The 27679-nt window shown below is 41.1% G+C and overlaps 1 protein-coding gene across 1 annotated transcript in view; it reads right to left on the reverse strand.

The window, feature by feature from the left end:
* Positions 1-837: 837 nt before the first annotated feature.
* The window catches only part of LOC139377369 (kelch-like protein 14), a 55161-nt gene continuing 28319 nt past the window's right edge, over positions 838-27679 (reverse strand). Inside the window, exons 3-8 of the mRNA XM_071120393.1 lie at positions 10885-10974; positions 10632-10710; positions 4672-4862; positions 4191-4349; positions 1941-2098; positions 838-978 (exon numbers count right to left, since the gene is read on the reverse strand). Coding sequence (XP_070976494.1) covers positions 838-978; positions 1941-2098; positions 4191-4349; positions 4672-4862; positions 10632-10710; positions 10885-10974 — 818 coding nt within the window. The remainder of the gene's footprint in view (positions 979-1940; positions 2099-4190; positions 4350-4671; positions 4863-10631; positions 10711-10884; positions 10975-27679) is intronic.

Raw genomic sequence — 27679 nt, forward strand, 5'->3', positions numbered from 1 at the left:
TGTGCTCTCTGGAAATAGGCTCTGTTAAACATTAACAGGTAACATTGAACAAAAAACATAAACCTACCTTATCACTCAGTTAAAATTGCTACCCGTGTATACCAATGGCTAGCAATGAATAATAATCATTTGATTGTAACATCCTTAAATAACCCTATTCGTTTTTTAGTGCCGTTTTTACAAAGGTCAGAATTGATGTTGAATGTAAAAATTGTTCTCGCTTGCAGCTTAAAGAATGATTCATTTGCTGCAGATGAACTGTTAGTTAGTCTCTGGTTCACAATATACTGTACACAGAATCATGATTTTGGTTGGGAAAAAAAGAACATATTAACCAGAACTCAGTTTCAGTGTGATTTGGTCGACAAGACAGTTTGTTTCCAGTGTCTATTCTTTTTAACAACACTGCATTCTGTTTTGGATTTATGTCTCCTACTAATAACAAGATACAAATTGATTTTTTTTAAAGCTATAACAATTCAGTTAAACACTATGCGTGCTATATCAAGATAAGCCAAAAACACTTACTATCGATTAAAGAAAAAGTCTGACATGAAATGTGACTATTGTCTGGGAAAAAGTTCAACACAGATGGGGATTTAAATACATGAAATACATGATTACTTACTTTTTCAAACCTTCAGTAGGCAATAATAACGAAAGTGCTCTTTTGTCAAACCTGTAAAAAAATAATTTACACACATCCCATTGGCTGATTGGAGTACTTCATCACAAAATTTGTTTACAAATGTTCATTTATCGATGGTCCTTTTCTCCATCCCCCATCCTCTTCCTCACCTATTTCCCTCCTCATCCTGCTCTGTACCTAGTGATGTGTTATTTGTTGAAGGGCAGACAGGCAGGCAGTGTGACAGTGGAGCAGGATGGGCCTGCTAAGGGTTCAGCCACCTCTCCCTCTAGCTCTGTCCAGGTCCCCTTCTCTGGGCTGTAGCATATGGTGGAAGACTTGTAGGCTCCCTGCAACATAATAATAATAATAGCGATGACTGAAATAGAGTTGCCGATTTTCTTAAATCAACCATAAATCCCCTCGTGACAGAGGGAATGGAAGCTTGTTATGTACAACAGTGAGTGGCAATTGAACGCAACCTTCACAAAAAAAATGTATGACATTTATAAAACATTTCTAGCCTGTCTATCTCTGGGTACCGGGGTTGACATGTTATTCCAGACCCGCTCAGTTTTCCACCACCACCACAAAAAAAAGTGTTTCACCATATTAAAACGAGAGTTCAGTTCACATAACAGGGTTGACCTTCAAATGAGGGACAGACATAAATGAATCACTAATCACATTGTTATTAATTTAATCTTCAAAAAATGACTTTGCCAAAGCAACAAAATAACTAAGGCTTTATAATGATGGTGAAACTTGGAGAAATGTTTGGATTGTGGGTTGAAAACTTCCCTTTAAGTGATACAGAGTTGATGGAGGGACATTTATCTGATTTACTGCATTATCCATGTGGTCTATATTAAAGGGAATTTAATTTAAAGGGATACTTTGGGATTTTGGCAATGACGCCCTTTATATACTTCCCCAGACCCAGATTAATTTGTGGATACCATTTTTATGTCTCTGTGTCCAATATGAAGGAAGTTAAAGGTAGTTTCTCAAGCCAATGCTAACTAGCATTCGCGGAATGAATGACTGGAAGTCTATGGCTATCTACCAACATGCTAGCAGATAACCATGGACTTCCAGTCATTCTGCTAACGTTAGGGAAGTAGATAAAGGTCCTCATTGCCAACATTCCGAAGTATCCCTTTAATATAACAGGTTTTTAAAATTCAATATTGGTGCACAATTTCTACTTAAAATATCAAAGGGACGCAAAAGGCACTCTTTTTTGTGAAACGACCTACCTAGGTTTGCCGTGAATGAATGATATCAAGTTGATAGTGAGATGCGTCTTTACCATGCTCCAGCTGTATCCGCCCACTAGGAAGATGCTGTCGTCCAGTATGCAACAGCCGGGGCCACTGCGGCCCTCCAGGATGGGCGTCTGGAGGATGTTCCACTGGTCTGCTTTGGGGTCGTAACACTCCACCAGCATCACATCCAGGTGAGAGAACCCTGAGCACAAAATAACAGTTAATGATACATGCGATTGTAAATGGGATTTTACAGGTGAATAAAAAAAGAAGAGCGATCGCAGATAAAGTCAATCAAAATCTATTTGCTTTAATACAAGTTGCAACCTCAGCACAGAAATGTCTAACGGGCCTTCTCTGAGGAAGAACTTATTAATCACACAGGCCTTAACGTTCTGTAAACACCTGCCCGAGACTCTTGTAAGGAGTCACAGCATCAGCTGCTACAGAATCACAGTGTCACAGATACATTATCACATGTCATCAAGGCAAAGGATGGCTACTTTGAAGAATCTCAAATATAAAATGTATTTGGATTTGTTTCACACTTTTATCGCACTACATGATTCCATATGTGTTATTTCATAGTTTTGATGACTTCACTATTTTTCTGCAATGTAGAAAATAGTCAAAATAAAGAAAAACCCTTGAATGAGTAGGTGTGTCCAAACTTTTGACTGGTACTGTAATATATACATAAGGAAAATTCCACCCAAAAACGATCTCTTGGTATTTGTTTCATTGGTCCGTTGTTGACAGTCCCAAAATGCTTTGCTTGCCGGCAATGAAGTTTTCAAGATATAAAACTTTCAAAATACAGAAATGATACATATGATGCAAAACAAAGTATCATATGATATAAAATGTATCAAACGAGTATGATGAATGTTTTTGGAAAGTTACATATCTTGAAAACTTGTTCGCTGACAAGAAAAACATTTTGGGACTAGTTTTTTGGGCGGAAGTTTCCGTCAAAATAAAAAACACAATCATGGGAAGCACAAATAAAACATCACAAATCACCCAGAAAAACAGTTTCATTCCTCCACAAGTCCCCAATCAATACTCTGACCTGCCCGAACGGCACCAGAACATGAATATGAAATGTATTTTGAGTTTATTCCAGCAATACGGCACATTAAAACTAAAACCAGATATACCTAACTCGGTGGAGAGACCCTAGGAACTTCAAAAGTTAACCAATCCTGTGAACGGGTTAGGCAACTCAGGTGTCTCTACTTCAGCATCAAAGTTGGAATGGAATAGACTCCTACTGTTTTTACGAAACAAATGTCAATGTATATAGTTCTGACCGCCCCTCTCTATGCGGGTTCAAGAAAAGAACGAAGAAGAGAGGGAAGGAGATGGAAACTCACATTGGTGAGATATTCTGCAGCTAAAGGTAATGTGTCAGCCCATTAATTATTAAAATAGAAATTCACTATCAATTTTAGGCTAACTCTGTAAACCGCTCTGCACAATCAATGAACAAACAGCATCGCCTAGGCCTATACATTATCTCCCAGACTCATGGATAGAAAGTTTAGAGCGTAGCATAAGGTAACAAGTCCATCCAGGATGCATAATACACTACACATTCAAAGGAGATTACTAGAATTGGTTGAATTTTGAAGTATAGGCTAAACCAATTATGTACCAAAGATATCTTAAATAAATAAAAACACGTAAATGTTTTTCTTGCGTGCATATGTGGTAGGCTATATAATGTATTATGTTAATTATGGATTTTTTTTTCGGGCTTGGGTTCATAGGCCTATGCATATGCATAATATGCCTATAGGTGTTTTGAATTAATAATGACTTTAGAAAGCTCTGTCCATTTCGTTGTGTTAGGCTTTGAAACAACGTCCACGACGACTTTGTTTTCTACTCAGTTTCAACCTGTTGTTGGAACTTCTTTCGTCAAATTGATCAACCACATTGAGGTGAGTTTTAAAAGCACATACTGTTTTGATGATAAGTGTTTGATGTGATTTTCGATTGTATTTGCATTGATGTCAGAGTGGTTAGAGGGACAATAGAGTGCTGAGTACCGAGCCATCAGCGACCTGATGGTCGTTAGCGAGTTGGGTACTAAGGGTACGCAGGTCCAGAGTGCATAAAGGAGATTATCGTGACTCAACGGTCACATAGAATTTTAATACAGTCATGACTCCTGGTGTGGTAATATGCTCACCGCAACAACCCTAAGTACAACTATTCAAAAAAATCCATCTTGTAATCCACATAGTCTATTCTGCACAGTACAGTAGCTGAGACATGCCAGTCCTTACCTTTCAGATGGTTGCCCCCTATAGCGTAGAGGCGGTCGTTCATCCCAGCCAGGGCATGAATAGCTCTCTTTGTGTTCATATCCTGTTTCCTGGCCCACACATCCATGATGGGGTCGTAGCAATACAGCCAGGATACGTACTCTCCATTGTGGACTCCTCCTATAGTGGAATGTCAGATACACACATAAAGACCTATTAGCTGCGAATGGCAGGATCAGGATCCATGGACACATCACTCTGCTTTTGGAAAGTCTGTATGCATTGATAGGTGATATTTAGCAGTCCTGCACTCATCACAATACATCAGTAGATTTTGTACTCTCATTTTGACTGTGTCTGAGTGAATAATTTTTCAGCTTTTATTTTCCAACATGAACTAATTTCTCATGAATAAGATGTGGGTGTCCCTTGAAAAATAGGTATTTGGACAAATGGGACAACCTTGTAAAATAAAGGTTCTATAAAATGAGTGAGGTCTGACCTGAGATGTATATTTTCCCATTGTGCACTGCTCCAGCGTGTGCGGCTAGAGGCTGGGGCAGGGAGGACACGTAGTTCCACTCGTTAGTCTCTAACTTGTAGGACTCCACACTGGAGAGGTAGCCCGACTCGTTCCTCCCGCCAATCACATACAGGTGCTTATCCAGGCAGCAGGCAAAGAAACTGGCTCTCCTGAGCAGGAGGTGTCAACCAGACAACATAATTAAAACAAGCAGGACAGTGTGTGTGTGTGTGTGTGTGTGTGTGTGTGTGTGTGTGTGTGTGTGTGTGTGTGTGTGTGTGTGCGTGCGTGTGTCAGTGGTATGCACAGTTTTGAGGGGCCCACCCACAAGGTTCGAGCAAGGGTCACATCTTTTTTGTTGTTGCCATGGGGCAGAGAGAAAAATGTGCAGTTCTATAGCTAATCTCATGCTATTTTACACATTTTGCCATGAGGCTGAGAGAAAATGTTGCTGTTATAGGGCAAATTTCCTGCTATTCTACACATTTTGCCATAAGGGTGAGGTAACATTTTGCGTTTTAAAGCACATTTCCTGTAATTAAAAACAAATATATATAGCTCTTGGGCCCCCCCAGGGGCTGTGGGGGTGTGTGCTATGCCAGTGGTGTGTGTGTGTCAGTGTTAATTTCTGCAGCTATTTTAGATTGAGTTTTGGTCTTAAAATATATTTGGTCTAAGGCACCGCATCGCAGTGCTAGAGGCGTCACTATAGTCCCGGGTTTGATCTGCAGCCTTCCGCGACCATGAGGCACAATTGGCCCAGTGACGTCCGGGTTAGGGGAGGGTTTAGCCGGCCCGGGATGTCCTTGTCCCATCGCGCTCTAGCGACTCCTAGTGGCGGGCCGGTGGCATGTACGCTGACTTCGGACGCCAGCTGTAAAGTGTTTCCTCCGACACATTGGTGAGGCTGGCTTCCGGGTTTAGCGAGCAGTGTGTCAAGAAGCAGTGCGGCTTGATGGGGTCGTGTTTCGGAGAACGCATGGCTCTCCACCTCCGCCTCTCCTGAACCCGTACGGGAATTGGAGTAATGGGATGACTAACTACCAATTGGATATCATGAAATTGTGGAGAAAAAGGGGTAAAAAGTAACAACACAAATATATATATATTTTAGTCTTAGTCACATTTTAGTCTTTTCATCCTTTGTTCATTTTAATTATTATCAGTCGCCGAAAACGCTGGACAATTTTAGTCTGGTTTAGTCAGTCATTTTAGTCACATATTAGTTGGTGCATTTCTTAGCTCTTACTTGCACCATGTGCACACTCAGATAGCCTTGTCCAAATAGAGGCGTCACTATCACCATTAGCTGGTAACCAATGCCAGCCATAATTTATCATAGATTATAGGATATAAATCCTACAGGTTAAACAATTTAGGTTCTGATTTTTTCAGCATCATAACCATCGAAGGGGTTAAATAACAGTGATGTCCTTGAAAAGTGGAGAACATGAGCTTTGCAACAATGTCAGAAGTATTACTGCAGTCCTAATATTGAGCAAAACTCGTTATTGCCAAAACAGATGAATAACAGCGCACATGGCAAAACAGAGCTTCTGATGTGAAAAAGCAAAGATGATGAAAGACATTATTGTTAGTTTGTTACAAGTGCATCCGTTCAAAACAGAGACGAGTGATTGAAGTGACCGCGAGCTGTGAGTGTGTGGGGAGCCAGATCAATGCAATCAGCCCACGCAACAGAAAGACTTTAGCAGCCAATGAGAGGATTGTGTTATATATTATGCACAGGGATGCATGCTTATGATTGGACAAAACAGATGAAAAGGCGTTTCATGTCAAATGGAATGACCATTAGTCTCACATGGAATTCTCATCTCGTTACCTTTTCGTAAACTAAAATAAAAAGCCATTGGTAATAGTTCTCCTTTTTTCAGGGCATCTCGTTATTGTCATTCGTTTTCATCAGGAAAACCAGTTTGTTGAAAAGTATTTTTCATCATAGGTATTGTTGACGATATTAACACTAATGTGTGTGTGTGTACGGCTGTTACGATGACCGTATTAACACCACAACGGCAATCACCAGTCGTGGCGGCAGTCAAATTCCACGTGACCATTTAGTCACGGTAATTACTGTAGGATTCTGCAAGTTAGTAGCCTACCAAACTTGCTAACTCCACACTATTGCCCCTCTAATCATTCTGACATCAATGCAAATGTAATCGAAAATCTAATCAAAAACTCCATGAGAACCTATAAGCTTATGTTGATCAACATTTCAAAATCAAATCAAAATCAAATCAAAGTTTCTTTGTCACGTGCACCGAATACAAACAGGTGTAACCAATAGTGCAAAAAATATAGTATTTGGTGAACAATAGGTAGGTAAAGAAACAACAGTAAAAAAGACAGGCTATATACAGTAGCGAGGCTACATACAGACACCGGTTAGTCGGGCTGATTGAGGAAGTATGTACATGTAGATATGGTTAAAGTGATTATGCATATACGATGAACAGAGAGCAGCAGTATAGTAAAAGGGATTGGCGGGTGGTGGGTGGGACACAATGCAGATAGCCCGGTTAGCCAATGTGCGGGAGCACTGGTTGGTCGGCCCAATTGAGGTAGTATGTACATGAATGTATAGTTAAAGTGACTATGCATATATGATAAACAGAGTAGCAGCAGCGTAAAAAGAGGGGTTGGGGACACACAATGCAAATAGTCCGGGTAGCCATTTCATTACCTGTTCAGGAGTCTTATGGCTTGGAGGTAAAAACTGTTGAGAAGCCTTTTTGTCCTAGACTTGGCACTCCGGTACATCTTGCCATGTGGTAGTAGAGAGAACAGTTTATGACTGGGGTGGCTGGGGTTTGACAATTTGTAGGGCCTTTCTCTGACACCGCCTGGAGTAGAGGTCCTGGATGGCAGGCAGCTTAGCCCCAGTGATGTACTGGGCCGTACACACTACCCTCTGTAGTGCCTTGCGGTCAGAGGCTGAGCAATTGCTGTACCAGGCAGTGATGCAACCAGTCAAGATGCTCTTGATGTTGCAGCTGTAGAAACTTTTGAGGATCTCAGGACCTATGCCAAATATTTTAATTGCTTGTGGGGCGTGCTCGGTCCTCCTTTTCCTGTAGTCCACAATCATCTCCTTAGTCTTGGTTACGTTGAGGGATAGGTTGTTATTCTGGCACCACCCGGCCAGGTTTCTGACATCCTCCCTAAAGGCTGTCTCGTCGTTGTTGGTGATCAGGCCTACCACTGTTGTGTAGTCTGCAAACTTAATAATGGTGTTGGAGTCATGCCTGGTCATGCAGTCGTGGGTGAACAGGGAGTACAGGAGGGGATTGAGCATGCACCCCTGGGGAGCTCGTGTTGAGGATAAGCGTGGCAGATGTGTTGCTCCCTACCCTCACCACCTGGGGGCAGCCCATCAGGAAGTCCAGGATCCAGTTGCGGAGGGGTTTTCTTATAAGCTTCCGGGTTAGAGTCCCACACCTTGAAAGCGGCAGCTCTTCCCTTTAGCTTCGTTCGAATGTTGCCTGTAATCCATGGCTTCTGGTTGGGGTATGTATGTACAGTCACTGTGGGGAAGACGTCCTCGATGCACTTATTGATAAAGCCAGTGACTGATGTGGTGTACTCCTCAATGCCATCGGAAGAATCCCGGAACATACTCCAGTCTGTGATAGCAAAACAGTCTTGTAGTTTAGCATCTGCTTCATCTGACTACTTTTTTATAGATCGAGTCACTGGTGCTTCCTGCTTTAATTTTAGCTTGTAAGCAGGAATCGGGAAGATAGAGTTGTGGTCGGATTTACCAAATGGAGGGTGAGGGAGATCTTTGTACGCGTCTCTGTGTGTAGAGTACAGGTGATCTAGAATTGTTTTCCTTCTGGTTGTACATTTGACATGTTGATGGAAATTTGGTAGAACTGATTTAAGTTTCCCTGCATTAAAGTCTCTGGCCACTAGGAGTGCCACCTCTGGGTGAGTGGTTTCCTGTTTGCTTATTTCCTTATACAGCTGACTGAGTGCGGTCTTAGTGCCAGCATCTGTCTGTGGTGGTAAATAAACAGCCACGAAAAGTATAGCTGAAAACTCTCTAGGCAAGTAGTTTGGCCTGCAATTTATCACAATATACTCTACTTCAGTCAAGCAAAATCTAGAGACTTCCTTAGATTTCGTGCACCAGCTGTTGTTTACAAATATGCACAGACCACCCCCCATCGTCTTACCGGAGTGTGCTGTTCTATCCTGCCGGTGCAGCGTATATCCCGCTAGCTGAATATCCATGTCGTCATTCAGCCACGATTCCGTGAAACATAGGATATTACAGTTTTTGATGTCCCGTTGGTAGGATATTCGTGATCGTACCTCGTCTAGTTTATTGTCCAATGATTGCACGTTGGCGAGTAGTATTGACGGTAACGGCAGTTTTCCCACTCGCCTTTTCTGGGTCCTGACCAGGCATCCGGCTCTTTGTCCTCTGTACCTGCGTCGCTTCCTCTTGCAAATAACGGGGATGTTGGCCCTGTCGGGTGTTTGGAGAATGTCTTGTGCGTCTTGCTTGTTGAAGAAAAAATCTTTGTCTAATCCGAGGTGAGTGATCGCTGTCCTGATATCCAGAAGCTCTTTTCTTCCGTAAAATACGGTTGCAGAAACATTATGTACAAAATAAGTTACAAATAACGCAAAAAAATAATAGCACAATTGGTTGGGCGCCCGTAAAACTGCTGCCATTTCTTCCGGCGCCATTTTGGCTATGCAATCGCGCAAGAAAACAAAAAAAACACTAAAACACTAAAAAGTGGAGTATTCCATCAGCTTTCTATAAGCTAGGCCTGTTATAGTTATTTATCAACTTTCCTAATATTAAGCACATTGCTTTGCTTTACAGCAGGAGTATAGCCACGGGAACCACGGGAAAAACGTCCTACATTCGCTATTGAAGTGTATAGATGACATGTATTGTTTTCCGCTGCCCCTGTTTCGAGACAGGTGCATGATAATGGTCCATTCTAAATAAAAACTAATTTCACACATATATTGTTGAGTACATGTTGAGTACAAGCCAAGATTAAATCAAGAGTTGTCTGATGGGTGACAATATTAGCCTTTCACTAATTAATGATATATTATCACTTGTGAATGATGCACAGTTTAAGGCAAACAGCGCATGTTTTTTTTTAACTGGCATATATACTCAGCACGTGAGTTTCAAGTTTGGGGAAGACCATTTTCATCATAAAAATGCTCCTTTATAATATCTTGTCACGTGGCTAGGTTATTAGAGGATTATGGGTAACACAATGTATGCATGTTTTTTTTTTTAAAGTGTACTTCTATATTAGTATTAAGAAGCTTGCCATGAGGTGTAATGGATCATGATGAACGGTCAATGATGAGACGACCCATTCCCACAAAACCCAACATCTAATGGTAGAGGCAAATACAGTATCCTGCTATGCTTGCTGTGGATTGAGCACTGTGCTCAACAATGCCTGCCAAAATGCGTTAAACTGGTCAAATAATCCGATACATGTAAATCGTTTTTAAATATGAAAATACACCAGAACAAGTGATCTAATTCTGCACTAGACAGGATTTGAAACACCATAATAGTGTTTAGGAGCTTCAGAGAGGAAACCATAAAAGAAGGTATCTAATTCTGCATTAAACAGAACTCGAAACAAACACCAAAATAGTGTTTTCTACCTTTCGCAGTAATGCTCCCAGTCCCTGGCAAGGTGTTGCACAACACTTGATTAAAGTGGTGTTACAAGACACCATGTAATGTTTCAAAACATCCCAGGATGAAGTCTTTCTATACTCAAGAAAAGTTCAGATTTCTTCTCCTTAAAAGTGTAATGTCACACACAGACACCGTAATCATTCAGTGTTAATAATCAGTGCAATAATGCACACATCTATTGTAATGCATTACTTTGTCAATCTTGTTCACATTCACTTACCTTTCCTGCATAGGGGGAAGTTGTATCCAACTGTTGAATCGTGGATCATAACGGCTGACATGATTGGTGCTGTGCTTTCCTACAAAATACACGACATAATCAAGATCCATAAATAGTTAATATGGCCACACTTATATAATCAAACAATGTTGATGGGAAATAAAGTGCAAATTATGAATATAAATACTAAACACGTATATAGATTAATTTGTATTACTACTGGTATTAGTAGTAGTATCAGTAGTGATGTTACCATTGGGGTTCCACTGGTCCTCTCCACCCAGAAGTAGTATGAAGTTTTCCACCTCCACCACACAGTGATGGGCACTGTTGTAAGGCATTACTGGAAGACACAACACAACATAGTGGAGGATGTCAGAAACGGGTTATAAAAGGACACAGAATGGTGCAGGACATACAGTTGAAGTCAGAAGTTTACATATACCTTAGCCAAATACATTTAAACTAAGTTTTTCACAATTCCTGACATTTAATCCCCCAAAAATTCTCTGTCTTAGGTCAGTTAGGATCACCACTTTATTTTAAGAATGTGAAATGTCAGACAAATAGTAGAGTGATTTATTTCAGCTTTTATTTCTTTCATCACATTCCCAATGGATCAGAAGTTTACATACACTCAATTAGTATTTGGTAGCATTGCCTTTAAATTGTTTAACTTGGGTCAAACGTTTCAGGTAGCCTTCCACAAGTTTCCCACAATAAGTTGTGTGAATTTTGGCCCATTCCTCCTGACAGAGCTGATGTAACTGAGTCAGGTTTGTAGGCCTCCTTGCTCGTACACGCTTTTTCAGTTCTGCCCACAAATTTTCTATAGGATTGAGGTCAGGGCTTTGTGATGGCCATTCGAATACCTTGACTTCGTTGTCCTTAAGCCATTTTGCCACAACTTTGGAAGTATGCTTGGGGTCATTGTCCATTTGGAAGACCCATTTGCGACCAAGCTTTAACTTCCTGACTGATGTCTTGAGATGTTGCTTCAATATATCCACATATTTTCCCCTCCCTCATGATGCCATCTATTTTGTGAAGTGCACCAGTCACACCTGCAGCAAAGCACCCCCACAACATGATGCTGTGCTTCACGGTTGGGATTGTGTTCGTCGGCTTGCAAGCTCCCCCTTTTTCCTCCAAACATAATGATGGTCATTCTGGCCAAACAGTTTTATTTTTGTTTCATCAGACCAGAGGACATTTCTCCAAAAAGTACAATCTTTGTCCCAATGTGCCGTAGTATGGCTTTTTTATGGCGGTTCTGGAGCAGTGGCTTCTTCCTTGCTGAGCGGCATTTCAGGATATGTCGATATAGGACTTGTTTTACTGTGGATATAGATACTTTTGTACCGGTTTCCTCCAGCATCTTCACAAGGTCCTTTGCTGTTGTTCTGGGATTGATTTGCACTTTTCGTACCAAAGTACGTTCATCTCCAGGAGACAGAACGTGTCTCCTTCCTGAGCGGTATGACAGCTGCTTGGTCCCATGGTGTTTATACTTGCGTACTATTGTTTGTACAGATGAACGTGGTACCTTCAGGTGTTTGAAAATTGCTCCCAAGTATGTACCAGACTTGTGGAGGTCTACAATTTTTTTTCTGAGGTCTTGGCTGATTTCTTTTGATTTTCCCATCATGTCAAGCAAAGAGGCACTGAGTTTGAAGGTAGGCCTTGAAATACATCCACAGGTACACCTCCAATTGACCCAAATGATGTCAATTAGCCTATGACATAATTTTTCTGGAATTTTCCAAGCTGTTTAAAGGCACAGTCAACTTAGTGTATGTAAACTTCTGACCCACTGGAATTGTGATACAGTGAATTATTAGTGAAATAATCTGTCTGTAAGCAATTGTTGAAAAAATTACTTGTGTAATGCACAAAATATATGTCCTAACCAACTTGCCAAAACTATAGTTCGTTAACAAGAATTTTGTGGAGTGGTTGAAAAACGAGTTTTAATAACTCCAACCTCAGTGTATATAAACTTCTGACTTCAACTGTAAGTCAGAAACGTAATAAGAAAACCTGGGATAATTGATAAATCATATGTTCGTAAACTGAGCATGCTCTTGCAGTTTAAATGCTAGAAATCCATCAAATATGAACATTAGCACAAAATCAACCAAAAGATTCAAAACAATTAATTGTTGTAACTTATTCAGACATTGTACCTTCTTATGGGGTTCTTATAAAAAGTCAACTGACATAGAATCTTGAAGCGTTGAGTGTTGCTGGTCTCTGCTGGTCATCTATGAACATCTGAACGTCTTGAAACGCCACATGTACTCTTAAATCTCTGTCTGGTACAGCCAGAAGAGGACTGTCCAACCCCTCAGAGACCGGTTCCTCTCTAGGTCTCTTCCTCTCTAGGTTTCTTCTCTGTAGGTGTCTTCCTAGATTCTTGCTAGCTTCTCTCGGACTGTTTCTCATTTGAATTTGTATCACCTTTTGCTTTGACTATTAAAGTAACTGTTCAGTTAAAATCTTGTTTTTAAAAGATAATATTATTTAAATTTATACCCAAATAAAGTTGTTGACTAATCCTATACTGGTATTTGAGGCCAAAGCATAAATTTGAGAAAAACCCTTAAAAAAACCACCTCAAACTTGTATCTCAACAGATCGTTTAAAAAATGCTTGCATGCAATTAACTAAAGTCAGCTGTACAACTGAAATGTGTGTTCCGCATTTAACCCAACCCCTCTGAATCAAAAAGGTGCAAGGAGCTGCCTTAATTGACATCCATGTCTTCAGCACCCGGGGAACAGTGGGTTAATTGCCTTGCTCAGGGGTAGATTTTTTATCTTGGCAGCGAAGGGATTCGATCCAGAAACTTTTCAGCTACTGGCCCAATGCTCTAACCACTAGGCTACCTGCCACCCTGTCATAAGTCATAGAAATATAGAAACTCTGCAGATCCTTTTAGCGTTTCTGTGGGGATTATCGATTTTTACTGCTGTAGGCTGCTGTTTGAGTTTAGCGCAATGAGTTTTAAGCTACAAAATCTGACTATTCCACATTGAACCAAGTTTGCTACATTTAACACATAATCCCTCAATAACAAAAACCTAATTATCAATGTCATCACAGAAAATGCAATCGTTGTCTGAATGAAACCTTTGTACTTAAACCAAAGAATTTCTGTCTCTCAACATTTCTGCCTCTCCTGGCTACGTCTACACAGGGAAACATCGCTCCACAGGCCCTGCAGGGGGTATCGCTGTTCTCCACCGATCAGATCTACATATGTCATTAACGCAGGTACAGAATCTGACCTTATTTGAATGCCTAGCGCTCAAACTGTCTGGCCCAAAACTCTGCTCATCATTCTGATATAAAAGGCCTGCCAAATCCTCCCATGTCTTAGTCTCTGAAGGATCTAAGGTATTAACATCTTCCTGCTCCACATGCCCTGCCACAGTGCTGCTTGGGGAATTAAAGGTGTTTTATATATACAGTGCATTGCGAAAGTATTCGGCCCCCTTGAACTTTGCGACCTTTTGCCACATTTCAGGCTTCAAACATAAAGATATAAAACTGTATTTTTTGTGAAGAATCAACAACAAGTGGGACACAATCATGAAGTGGAACGACATTTATTGGATATTTCAAACTTTTTTAACAAATCAAAAACTGAAAAATTGGGCGTGCAAAATTATTCAGCCCCTTTACTTTCAGTGCAGCAAACTCTCTCCATAAGTTCAGTGAGGATCTCTGAATGATCCAATGTTGATCTAAATGACTAATGATGATAAATACAATCCACCTGTGTGTAATCAAGTCTCCGTATAAATGCACCTGCACTGTGATAGTCTCAGAAGTCCGCTAAAAGCGCAGAGAGCATCATGAAGAACAAGGAACACACCAGGCAGGTCCGAGATACTGTTGTGAAGAAGTTTAAAGCCGGATTTGGGAAACATCCCAAGGAGCACTGTGCAAGCGATAATATTGAAATGGAAGGAGTATCAGACCACTGCAAATCTACCAAGACCTGGCCGTCCCTCTAAACTTTCAGCTCATACAAGGAGAAACCTGATCAGAGATGCAGCCAAGAGGCCCATGATCACTCTGGATGAACTGCAGAGATCTACAGCTGAGGTGGGAGACTCTGTCCATAGGACAACAATCAGTCGTATATTGCACAAATCTGGCCTTTATGGAAGAGTGGCAAGAAGAAAGCCATTTCTTAAAGATATCCATAAAAAGTGTTGTTTAAAGTTTAACACAAGCCACCTGGGAGACACACCAAACATGTGGAAGAAGGTGCTCTGGTCAGATGAAACCAAAATTGAACTTTTTGGCAACAATGCAAAATGTTATGTTTGGCGTAAAAGCAACACAGCTCATCACCCTGAACACACCATCCCCACTGTCAAACATGGTGGTGGCAGCATCATGGTTTGGGTCTGCTTTTCTTCAGCAGGGACAGGGAAGATGGTTAAAATTGATGGGAAGATGGATGGAGCCAAATACAGGACCATTCTGGAAGAAAACCTGATGGAGTCTGCAAAAGACCTGAGACTGGGACGGAGATTTGTCTTCCAACAAGACAATGATCCAAAACATAAAGCAAAATCTACAATGGAATGGTTCAAAAATAAACATATCCAGGTGTTAGAATGGCCAAGTCAAAGTCCAGACCTGAATCCAATCGAGAATCTGTGGAAAGAACTGAAAACTGCTGTTCACAAATGCTCTCCATCCAACCTCACTGAGCTCGAGCTGTTTTGCAAGGAGGAATGGGAAAACATTTCAGTCTCTCGATGTGCAAAACTGATAGAGACATACCCCAAGCGACTTACAGCTGTAATCGCAGCAAAAGGTGGCACTACAAAGTATTAACTTAAGGGGGCTGAATAATTTTGCACGCCCAATTTTTCAGTTTTTGATTTGTTAAAAAAGTTTGAAATATCCAATAAATGTCGTTCCACTTCATGATTGTGTCCCACTTGTTGTTGATTCTTCACAAAAAAAATACAGTTTTATATCTTTATGTTTGAAGCCTGAAATGTGGCAAAAGGTCGCAAAGTTCAAGGTGGCCGAATACTTTCGCAAGGCACTGTACATTACCAGTCAAAAGTTTGGACACCTACTCATTCAAGTTTTTATTTTATTTTTTACATTGTAGAATAATAGTGAAGACGGCATCAAAACTATGAAATAACACTTATGGAAACATGTAGCAACCAAACAAATTGTTAAACAAAGTCATCCCAAACCATCTCAATTGGGTTGAGGTCGGGTGATTGTGGAGGCCAGGTCATCTGATGCAGCGCTCCATCACTCTCCTTCTTGGTCAAATAGCCCTTACACAGCCTGGAGGTATGTTTTGGATCATTGTCCTGTTGAAAAACAAATGATAGTCCCACTAAGCGCAAATGATGGTATGATGGGATGGCGTATCGCTGCAGAATGCAGTGGTAGCCATGCTGCTTAAGTGTGCCTTGATTTCTAAATAAATCCCTAAAAGTGTAACCAGCAAAAGCACACCCACACAATCACACCTCCTCCTCCATGCTTCACAGTGGGAACCACACATGCGGAGATCATCCGTTCACCTACTCTGCGTTTCACAAAGACACGGCGGATAGAACCAACAATCTCAAATTTGGACTCATCAGACCAAAGGACAGATTTCCACTGGTCTAATGTCCATTGCTCATGTTTCTTGGCCCAAGCCAGTCTCTTCTTATAATTGGTGTCCTTTTGTAGTGGTTGCTTTACAGCAATTCAACCATGAAGGCATGATTCACGCAGTATTTTCTGAACAGTTGATGTTGAGATGTGTCTGTTACTTGAACTTTGTGAAGCATTTATTTGAGCTGCAATCTGAGGTGCAGTTAATTGCCCATTTCTGAGGCTGGTAACTCTAATGAACTTATCCTCTGCAGCAGAGGTAACTCTGGGTCTTCCTTTCCGGTGGTGGTCCTCATGAGAGCCAGTTTCGTCATGGCGCTCGAAGGATTTTGCAACTGCACTTTTGTAACGGCTCTCGTCAAAAGGAGTGGACCAAAGCGCAGTGTGGAAAGTGTTCAAAAACACTCAAACAAAATAGAAAAAGTGAAAACGAAAGCACACATTTCTGTCAGGTACAGATACTGAACAGAAAACAAGATCCCACAAAACCCAAAAGGAATATGACAACTTATATGTGATCCCCAATCAGAGACAACGATAGACAGCTGCCTCTGATTGGGAACCACACACACACACACACGGCCAAAAACAAAAAAATTGAAAACATAGACTTTCCCACCAGAGTCACACCCTGACCTAACCAAACATAGAGAATAAAAAGGATCTCTAAGGTTAGGGCGTGACAACTTTAAAGTTCTTGAAATTTTCCGGATTGACTGACCTTCATTTCTTTAAAGTAATGATGGACTGTCATTTCTCTTTTCTTATTTGAGTTGTTCTTGTCATAATATGGACTTTTACCAAATAGGGCTGTCTTCTGTATACCAACCCCATCTTGTCACAACACAACTGAATGGCTCAAACTCATTAAGAAGGAAAGAAATTCCACAAATTAATTTTTAACACGGCACACTTGTTAATGGAAATTCATTCCAGGTGACTACCTCATAAATCTGGTTGAGACAATGCCAAGAGTGTGCAAAGTTGTCATCAAGCCAAAGGGTGGCTACTTTGAAGAATTTCAAATATAACATATTTTTTTAGTGTATCCAAACTTTTGACTGGTACTGTATATCCACATTATGAGGTTGGAATAATACTGTGAAATTGTGAAAATTATGATGCTCTTTTATTGTAAGTGCTGTTTGAATTATCAGCTTGTTTTGGTGGGAAGTAGTCTTGGTGGGAAGTAGTTTTGGCCACAAGGTGGTAAATTAGACCAATTAGAAAGACAGTTCCAAACCTCTCTGCCAATAACAGCTTGTTTTCAGTTATCCCCTCCCCACTCAAGCCACTCCCAGGCAGTCCTAGCAAAATTCTTTCTTGAGAAATTGCTCTTTGCTAAGAAGTTTATTTTTGACCATTTTAATTGAAAACAATCACAGTAAGGTAAGTGCTACCCAGAAATGATTTATTTTTTTGATTAAAACGTCTGCATTGGACCTTTTAAAGTGGAACTGGCAGCATTTTAACTACTTTGTAGATATGAAACAGACAATCATAATATCAGTCAAAAATATCAAATTCCTAGTTCATGCTTCTAAACCAACTTTCTAAGATATTTTAAAAATAGTTTCTATTTGACTCAAAATTCCATGATGTACAGTAAGGTATTCTTGGCAGAATATATGGATGCAGTTCAATGCATGAGTAATATAATTCATGAATACAGTATATTTCTCTGTAGTCCCAAAAATATTGCTATCAGATTGCAAATCACAGCTGGCCTGGTACATTGTTTGCTGCCTCCACCCATTCGGGATGCACTGTTCAAATTTAAATGACGCAATATTTTGAGAAAAAACGGACTACTATACCTACGGCTGGGAATGTCAATGCAATCAATCTAGCAAGGGCATTGATCAAAAGTCAGTCATAACGTGGCTAATAGGCTAGGACACACAAGGGAGTATAAATGACTCAACAGTTGTCATCTACTTTATGAAATTACAGCCTGATGCACCAGTGAATTCAACTTCAATTGCGCTGCTTTTGTGTGTCCCGTTTACAGCGCGCAGCGGAGGGAAAGTGTACAGACACATGCCAGAGTCCTAGCTAGGCTACCAAACTGTTGCAGTCTGGTTTTGGTTTTTAAAGCTTGACCATGAATAACCAAAAAACAAAACCTGGAACAAAACACCACGCAAAGGAGAAACATGTAGGTATATTACAGCAACATTTGAGCAGGTAGCCTATACCACTCGTGGAAAAAGTATCCAATTGTCATACTTGAGTAAAGGTAACGCTGCCTTAATAGAAAACGACTCAAGTTAAAGTCACCCAGTAAAATACTACTTGAGTAAAAATCTAAAAGGATTTGGTTTTAAATATACTTAAGTCTCAAAAGTAAATATAATTGCTTTAATATAAAGTAAAAGTATGAATCTTTCCAATTCCTTCTATTAAGTCAACCAAACGGCACAATTTCAATTTTTTAAATTTCATTTACGAAAAGCCAGAGACACACTCCAACACTTAGACATCATTTACAAATGAAGCATTTGTGTTTAGTGAGTCCACCAGATCAGAGGCAGTAGGGACAACCTGGGATGTTCTCTTGATTAGTGTGTGAACTGGACAATTTTCCTGTCAAAATGTAACTTTTCAGTGTCAGGAAAAATGTATAAAGTAAAAAGTACGTTATTTTCTTTAGGAATGTAGTGAAGTAAAAGTAAAGTACAGATACCAAAAAAATGACTTAAGTAGTACTTTAAAGTATTTTTAATTAAGTACTTTATACCACTGCTGGCTATTCAACAACAATACATTTTGAGTGCACCATACAGCAATGCTGCATTCAACCACACCTGTGATCCATGCAGTGCAAAAAAAGTGCAACAGCAAAGGACCTTGTGAAGATGCTGGAGGAAACAGGTACAAAAGTATTTATATCCACAGTAAAACAAGTCCTATATCGACATAACCTGAAATGCCGCTCAGCAAGGAAGAAGCCACTGCTCCAGAACCGCCATAAAAGAAAGCCAGACTTTGGTTTGCAACTGCACATGGGGACAAATATCATACTTTTTGGAGAAATGTCCTTTGGTCTGATGAAACAAAAATAGAAGTGTTTGGTCATAATGACCATCTTTATGCTTGGAGGAAAAAGGGGGAGGCTTGCAAGCCAAGGAACACCACCCCAACCGTGAAGCACGGGGCTGGCAGCATCTTGTTGTGGGGGTGCTTTGCTGCAGGAGGGACTGGTGCACTTCACAAAATAGATGGCATCATGAGGTAGGAAAATATGTGGATATATTGAAGCAACATCTCAAGACATCAGTCAGGAAGTTAAAGCTTGGTCGCAAATGGGTCTTCTAAATGGACAATGACCCCAAGCATACTTCCAAAGTTGTGGCAAAATGGCTTAAGGACAACAAATTCAAGATATTGGAGTGGCCATCACAAAGCCCTGACCTCAATCCTATAGAAAATTTGTGGGCAGAACTGAAAAAGCTTTTTCGAGCAAGGATGCCTGCAAGCCTGACTCAGTTACACCAGCTCTGCCAGGAGGAATGAGCCAAAAATTCACCCAACTTATTGTGGGAAGCTTGTGGAAGGCTACCTGAAACGTTTGACCCAAGTTAAACAATTTAAAGGCAATGCTACCAAATACTAATTGAGTGTATGTAAACTTCTGATCCACTGGGAATGTGATGAAAGAAATAAAAGCTGAAATAAATAATTCTCTACTATTATTCTGACATTTTACATTCTTAAAATAATGTGGTGATCCTAACTGACCTAAGACAGGGAATTATTACTAGGATTAAATGTCAGGAATTGTGAAAAACTGTATTTAAATGTATTTGGCTAAGGTGTAAGCCAGTCCTTCTCAAATAGTGGGGCGAGCGATGCCGGGGGGGGGGGGCCGCGTGTGACCCCGGGGAACATGTTTTTTTTTGCCGCAGGGAGTAGTTTTTTTGTTTGTTGTTGCACTGAACAAGAGCACACAGCACAGAGCAGGAGATATGAAGTGAAGATAACAAACCCTTAAGAGTGCAGATAACAAACCCTTAAAATATTTAACAGGGATGAAAAGAAAGGTGGAGAGAGACGGAGATAATGAGACAAACGTAATATGACGAAGCGTATGTAGCGCTTGGCTTCAATGTGACTACGGTGGGAGACGAGGAAAGACCGGTATGTTTACTGTGTCTAAAAATGTTGGCAGCGGACAGCATGAAGTCAAATAAAACAAGGCATCACTTAAAGACACTACACCCCAATCACGCTGATAAGCCGCTTGAGTTTTTTCAGCGAAAACGTGCCGAATATTGCCAACAATCGTCCCGCTTTGTGAATGCTACTTCAGTAAACCAGCACTGTTAGCATCAGTATCAGCTCTTAGGGCTGAGGGCCATGGGCATTCTTCTTCCTTTTGCAACATCTTATCTTTGTGAGACTGGCTTCTCTGCTGTTGCTGCACTGAAGACCAAGTACATGTCCCAGCTAAACATTGAGCAGGAGCTGATTTTATTTTATTTTTCCGTATCAAATGGTCAAAAATGTTTACAGTTTAAATAAGGATTACAATTTTTTTTAAATTTCTGGCAAATTGATGCACTTGAAGTCTTTTCTGTTACAGACTAAAAAACAATGTTAATAAAGTTATTCTTTGTTGTAAGTTGATCTATATTTCTTTCTTTTTTTGTTTTCTTTAATGTTAATAAAGGTACAATGTTATGCAGAGGTGTACTTATAACAATTTTATAGACAAATTATTCTATTTACAGTCGCGGCGGAGAGTTGGGGGGCGCGAAATGTTTACTTCTTCCTAGGGGGGGTGTAACAGAAAATAATTGAGAAGCACTGCTGTAAGCAGACATTATTAAGGGCCATATGTTTTCAAACAATGACTAGTTTGGGTCGCAGTTGCAGGTTGAGAAAAAATAAGAATCACCTACTGTATGTCTGGCCTGCAAATTCCTTATTTTTTCAATATGGCTCATGCGCTGATTGAGTTTGACACCCCTGGGCTAGCTTATCTATTTATGTAGCTAGCTATTTATTTAGCAAGCTAAAAACATGAAGCCTAACGTTAGCTAGCTAACTCGCTTCTGGGAAGATGTTATGTCATTGGAGGAGTGGGTGAGTGACCGACCTTTTCCCATCATACTGTAATTTTCGGTGGGTACTGGCTACAGCTAGAGATGCAGATGTCTTTTGGTTAGCTAGCAAGAAAGGTGAATCGCTTTGCTAGCTAGGCTGAACTTGAACAACTGTTATCCATATCTCTTAGTTGTCAACCAAATGTATCTGGCATCGACCAAATGGGCGGGGAGGGAGGCAAGTTCCAATTCAGTTGTCAAAGCGTGGGTTGGGACAAGCATGCATTGGCAGGCAAGCTGCAAAAGTAGGAGCAGGCTATTCCCCTTCATTTATCTGTGCGATTTTGATGGCCAACTAGCTGAAAAAATTTGAGAGGGTTTATCTAATGTTCCCTTGTTAGAATTTAGCTCATCTTGCTCTGGCTAGCATTAGTTGTTGATCTTGTTGTTGTTGATGTTCATAGGCAACTGAGGGAGAGAGAGCCTACCTGGTTGTTTGCTCAATAGGACTGTGAAGTTCCCAAATCTAAGAGGACTCCCGTGGTATTTACATCAATCAATCAAATGTATTTATAAAGCCCTTCTTACATCAGCTGATGCCACAAAGGGCTGTACAGAAACCCAGTATAAAACCCCAAACAACAAGCAATGCAGGTGTAGAAGCACGGGGGCTAGGAAAAACTTATTTGCAGAAATCCATTCAGGTGTATTTTGTGGCTTTTGGCGAATGCGTTCTAACGATCTAAAGTTGTGCTGTTGCTACTGACTGTAAACACACAGTCCAGTTTTAAGTGAATGATGGCAGGCCTGTGGCAAATGGCTTGTTTGCATATAGGCCTACTGTAGCTCTGATTGGCGCAACGGTCTGCGTAGACTCCGGTCCTGGACAAGACAAATGTTTTTGTTGTTGGTTTTATTTACTGCAGTGGCTTTCCCACCCTGTATTGCTACCTTCACAAATCGTTAAATATAAATCATTCCCAAACATTCCATGAATTGATGAAAAGGTGAAAATAACCATATCTTAGTGCTCGCTTGTCAGAAAATGTAAAACATTGTGTCATATTCTTCCTGGGGGTGTATATGAACAGATTTTTTATGTTGGTTTCATGTTGCTAAAACAATGTAAGTTCCACTTTAAACATCCATGTGGACTCCAGCACTTGTGAGTTTGCGGCGGATTTCCTTTCCCTGTTGGACTGTTTCAATTTCACACAGCATGTGAATTTTCCAACTCAGTCCAAGGCATCACTGGTGTGCTCCATTGGCATAGCTCCCGACAATCTGTACGGCCTGGAACGCACCATTTCTGACCACATATCCATCCTATTTAAGCTTTCCATCCCCCTCCCCAAGACCCTTAACAAATGCACCATCACCCTCAGAAACATTAAACCTGTCAACCCCCAACCCCCTGCCCTGAACCTCTCCTGACCCCTGTTGGTGACCTGGTTTCCAACAACAACAAAGTGGTATCCTCAAATATGCATCTACTGGCCCCTGTTAAACCCTGCGTCTTCACCCCAGTATACACCCAAACTACGTACTATAAAGGCTGCCGGCCGCTGTGTAAGAAAACAGGGCTCACAGTACATGCTGAGGCATATAAGGATCATGTCTCAAACTACGAAGATGCTCTCCACAAGGCCAAGTCTACCCATGGAAACAACTCTCGCCAAAGTGGTCAATGAACTACTTCTAGCGGCTGACTTAGGCAATCTCAACCTCCTCATCCCTCTGGACCTACTGTATCAGCTGCCTTTGACACTGTTTGCCATTCCATCCTCCTTGAAAGAATGGAGAGGACTCTGGGAATCACTCAATCAGCCCTGGCTTGGTTAAGGTCCTACCTGCCCGACAGGCAGCAGTTTGTGACTCTGGGGTACTTCAAATCCGCCCACGCACCTGTCCACCAGAGGGTCCCCCAAGGCTCAGTCCTAGGGCCTCTCCTTCATTATCTACATCATACCCCTCGGAGAAATCATCCGTCAACACAGTCTCCAAGTCCATTGCTATGCTGATGACACAGAGATCTATGTTCACTAGATATATTACAATCTCCTCATCCAAACGGCTTACTCATTTACCTAGCTCTTATCAATTAAAAAGTTACATTGCATGAAGAATGGTGTTATTTCTATCTGAAAAAGAAGAAAGTAGATGTTGTTCCACTTGGAACCGACAAGTTGCTCGACCTTATTCATCATTTCATTGTGCGTAAAGGCGGTTGAATTATGTGGGAATTGAGTCAAGATCAGAATACCTCCGCCGCACCTTCAGTTCTTTGATCTCTACCCCAAACGAATAGCGGGTGAATAGCATGCTGTTCTCATGTTTAAGTTCAAGGTCAGAATATGTGTAGAGAGAAAAGTGCATAAAAATCTAATTATGTTCCATTTATGCGCACTTAGCTCGGGTCGGAATCAGGTCCTTTGCTTTTAGTATTGCCATGTTTATATTTGCTATTTTATGTTTTACTCTGTAAGTGTCCTTGTATATCTTGAAAGGTGCAAATAAAAGGTATTATTATTATTATTACTAGGTTCCTGACTTCTAGGGAGTTTTTCCTAGCCATTGTGCTTCTGCTTTTGCCTCCGCATTGCTTGTTCATTTGGGGGTTTAGGCTGGGTATCTGTAAAGCACTTTGTGACAACTGCTGATTGTTGTTTTATATTTGACAACACTCGGCAGCTCACAGGGCCAAAAAAACTCCCCCCAACCTCCCTGCCTGTACACTGTCTATATGTTAAAGTTGTCCTCCTATCCCTCTCATGTTCTCCTTTCCATCTTCCCCTGCTAAAGTGACCCCCGTTGAGATGGAGAGAAATGGTCTTAGGTGACAGTCATAATGAACAGGATCATGTTCACTCAATAAATCTAGGGGCCCGTGCCGTGCTTTTGAGCGTAAATCAGTGAAATGGTAAGGCCACCTGTCTGTCTCCATCCGTCATTTCCACTGTCACCTCCCGCTAGTCTGATGGATCACAGTTGCTGTAAAATTAGACAGCCTTGAATCTAATTTATTTTCTTCACTCCTCAGCTGCAATCTCAATCGCTGTGGCTAGCTGACATGCGAAAGTCTTCCATTCATTGAGGGGAGTCTAGCTCAGACAGATAGGGACTGACTAACACAGCTTTATCTTCTCAGTGTGTGTAATGTGTGTGTGTAACGTGTTTGTGTGTGTGTGTGTGTGTGTGTGTGTGTGTGTGTGTGTGTGTGTGTGTGTGTGTGTGTGTGTGTGTGTGTGTAACGTGTGTGTGTGTGTGTGTGTGTAACGTGTGTGTGTGTGTGTAACGTGTGTGTGTGTGTAACGTGTGTAACGTGTGTGTGTGTGTGTGTGTGTGTAACGTGTGTGTGTGTGTAACATGTGTGTGTGTGTGTGTGTGTGTGTGGCTGACACGCGGAGGTCTTCCATTGAGCCTCAGACAGATAGGGGAACTAACACAGCTTTATCTTGAATGAGGAAAGGGGATTATAGTCCCTGACTTCAGTGCATCACAATGGAAGGAGCGTGTAGGTGTCAGATTTCCTTAAATGCCTTAATATTTAACATTCAGTTGATGTTTAAAGATTTGAACGAGTGGTTATTTTAGTTAAATCAAATGTTATTGATCGCGTACACCGCTGAGTAGGTGTTATGGCGGGTGCAGCGAAATGCTTATGTTCCTAGTTCCTATCAATCAATGCAGTACATGTCAACAAGCACACAATAATCCAACATTTTACAGCAGAAGATATATAAATAGTACGTTAACATAATTCAAGTGGCTAGTGTTCAATGACTATGAACATAGGGCAGAAGTCCCTAAGGTGCAGGGTACAGTGCCCGGTGCTATCTGGCTAGTGACAGTGACTGAGGGGCAGAGTAGGGTACTTGGCAGAGAGCAGGGTATTGAGCAGAGGTCATCTAGTGGTGGCTGTTAATCAGTCTGATGGCCTGGATATAGAAGCTGTTTCTCGGTCTCTGGTTTCGGAAATGTCATAATTCCACTGTCCCGCAGCCCATGCAGGAAATTCATAAGCGTAATCTCGCTCGGGAAAAAAGCACCTACACATTCTTTTTTCCTTATTACTATTTGGTTCGCAACAGTTGGGGGTTGTATAAACCTACCTGTATGCCTCTACGGCCTGTGCAAGCATGTATCATTTTACAAACGCGATCTCTCCCATGCCAGTAGGCTAGCTAGCTAATAATTCACCACGGAAACCGGAAACCATTAGAATTCCATTCATTCATTAACCAGTGCAGTGCGGCCTATGTAGGCCTATTGGATATTTATTCAATCATTATTTATTGGAGTTCTTGTCTCTCATCATTGTTGAATCTCTACTAGCTAGCTACATGCCAATGATTTGTTTAGCATAGCAACGTCAAATGAATAGAATGATTCGAATTAACGACTGGGTCAAAACATGAGAAAATAACGCCCAGCCCCGCTTAGGTAGCAACTTCAGAATGCAAAAGTTATCCGATGCAGGCCTTTAGGCCAGGGAAATAATGCCTGTGAGTGGTCATCGTGTGAGAGCTCACTCAATAGTTATTGGCAGCTCCTAACAAGGAGAACAGAAAGTGCTGGAGTGCCATTTTAGCTACCAATGACGTGAGTAGGACATCCCATTCTCTGCAAAGAAGAGGCAAGCACTGGCTGTCACCAACCAGTGCCAGGACCATAGACAGTTCTTCCATTCATAAGCCATCAACGGAAACGTTAACATCACCAACTAGCTTGGTTATCTCGGACTCAATGTGCCAATGTGGCACTGTCATAGGATGCCACCTTTCCAACAAGTCAGTTCATCAAATGTCTGCCCTGAGATAGCGGACTGAAGATGGACTAAAGATGGCGTTGCAGAATGCTTCATGAGAAATTGCAAATATTCAATATCTCTAAAACGGACTAAGGCAAAAACATGTCGGAGAGGAACCAGGGAAAAAATTGAAAACCAAATGGACAGACACCGATGATTTATACTTTTCACCACCTAGTACGGTAAGAGTGGAAACCGACCTGCTAAAATCACTAAATGATCAATTGGGTGTACTTGAACTTCTCAGTAAAGAAATAAAGGACAAAGCTGTGGCAATGGAGAAACAACTAGCTGAACGGTACAGTCAATGCTATTGAAACAGACTTTAAAGAACTTAAAAAGGAGAAGATGTTTCTGAGAGAAGCCTAACTTGGAATACAAACTAGATCCATGCGAGAAAATCTGGTACTTACTGGTATTAAAGAAAATGAGGGTGAAGATCCCGAAAGTGTGGTGAAATAATTATTTCTTAAAGCGCAACAGATCCCAGGCGACACTGTCGACAAAATCAAACTCGAATGTGTACAGTACCCTGTTTCAGACAGAGAGGACAGCGATACGAGCGCCCAATCGTGGCCAAAGGTGCATTCTTTAAAGATAAAATAATGGTTAAAAGCCTGGGCAAAAGACTCGCTGGAAAAAAAAATAGGAATGAATTAAAAGTTCCTGAAGAAAATTGCAGAATGGCGCTGTACCCACTCTTCAAGGTGAATAGACTTAAATGGAAAAGTTGGAAATTAGGTAGGAATCAACATCGTTAGGGATTAAAACACAGCAAACGGAGGACAAAGAAGGCACAGTATGTGGGTATGTGCAGGTGTATTGTGATGGAAATTGTGATGGAAAGTGGGGTGTGTGTTTTTGTGTTTGTAAAAGTTTGGAGTTAAGTGAATGAAAAAAGAAAAGAGCTTTCAATTTTGTGCAGATATGGGATATACATTTAAAATTAATTATCTGTATATATATATATTATATATATATATATTATTTATTGTCCTATCATGATGTAATGATCCCCAACCCTATACCCTAGATACCCACCTGAGCGACCCACACACTAAGGAGAAGTCCTTATCTGTTTTATAGGCCTACTGTAAGTAGTAGCCGATAAAAGCGGTCAGAGACCCACTAAAGCAGCAATGGCCAATCAAGAGTCTGAGCCTGCCTGGCAGGGTTGGTCAAACAATGCCAAAGTCCCCGGATGTGTGAGCATAGTATACAAGGAATTTCTCAAAGCTGCTAATGAGAACCTTGATGACCTTGTACCTATCCTGTGGGAATTTTGGTGGGTTGCCCTCACCCAGGTAGTGGCAGTGCTGGCAACACTAGCTGCAGTAACCCATGGGGAGGTCGTCACACTCGGACAATCAGAGAGGGAGTAAATTATTGTGGCCCTGGTAGCACAAAATAATCAATAGGTCTGACTGCACAGAGATGCTTGAGAAAATGGTCACAATGGGGGACCAGCATGTGTGTTTCAGGGTAGGGGGTGTATCTGAGCTCCATCAGCTAGGACTTGACATTGGTTAATCAAATCT

This window comes from Oncorhynchus clarkii, chromosome 20 (assembly GCF_045791955.1).
Source record: "Oncorhynchus clarkii lewisi isolate Uvic-CL-2024 chromosome 20, UVic_Ocla_1.0, whole genome shotgun sequence".
Classification (NCBI taxonomy): domain Eukaryota; kingdom Metazoa; phylum Chordata; class Actinopteri; order Salmoniformes; family Salmonidae; genus Oncorhynchus; species Oncorhynchus clarkii.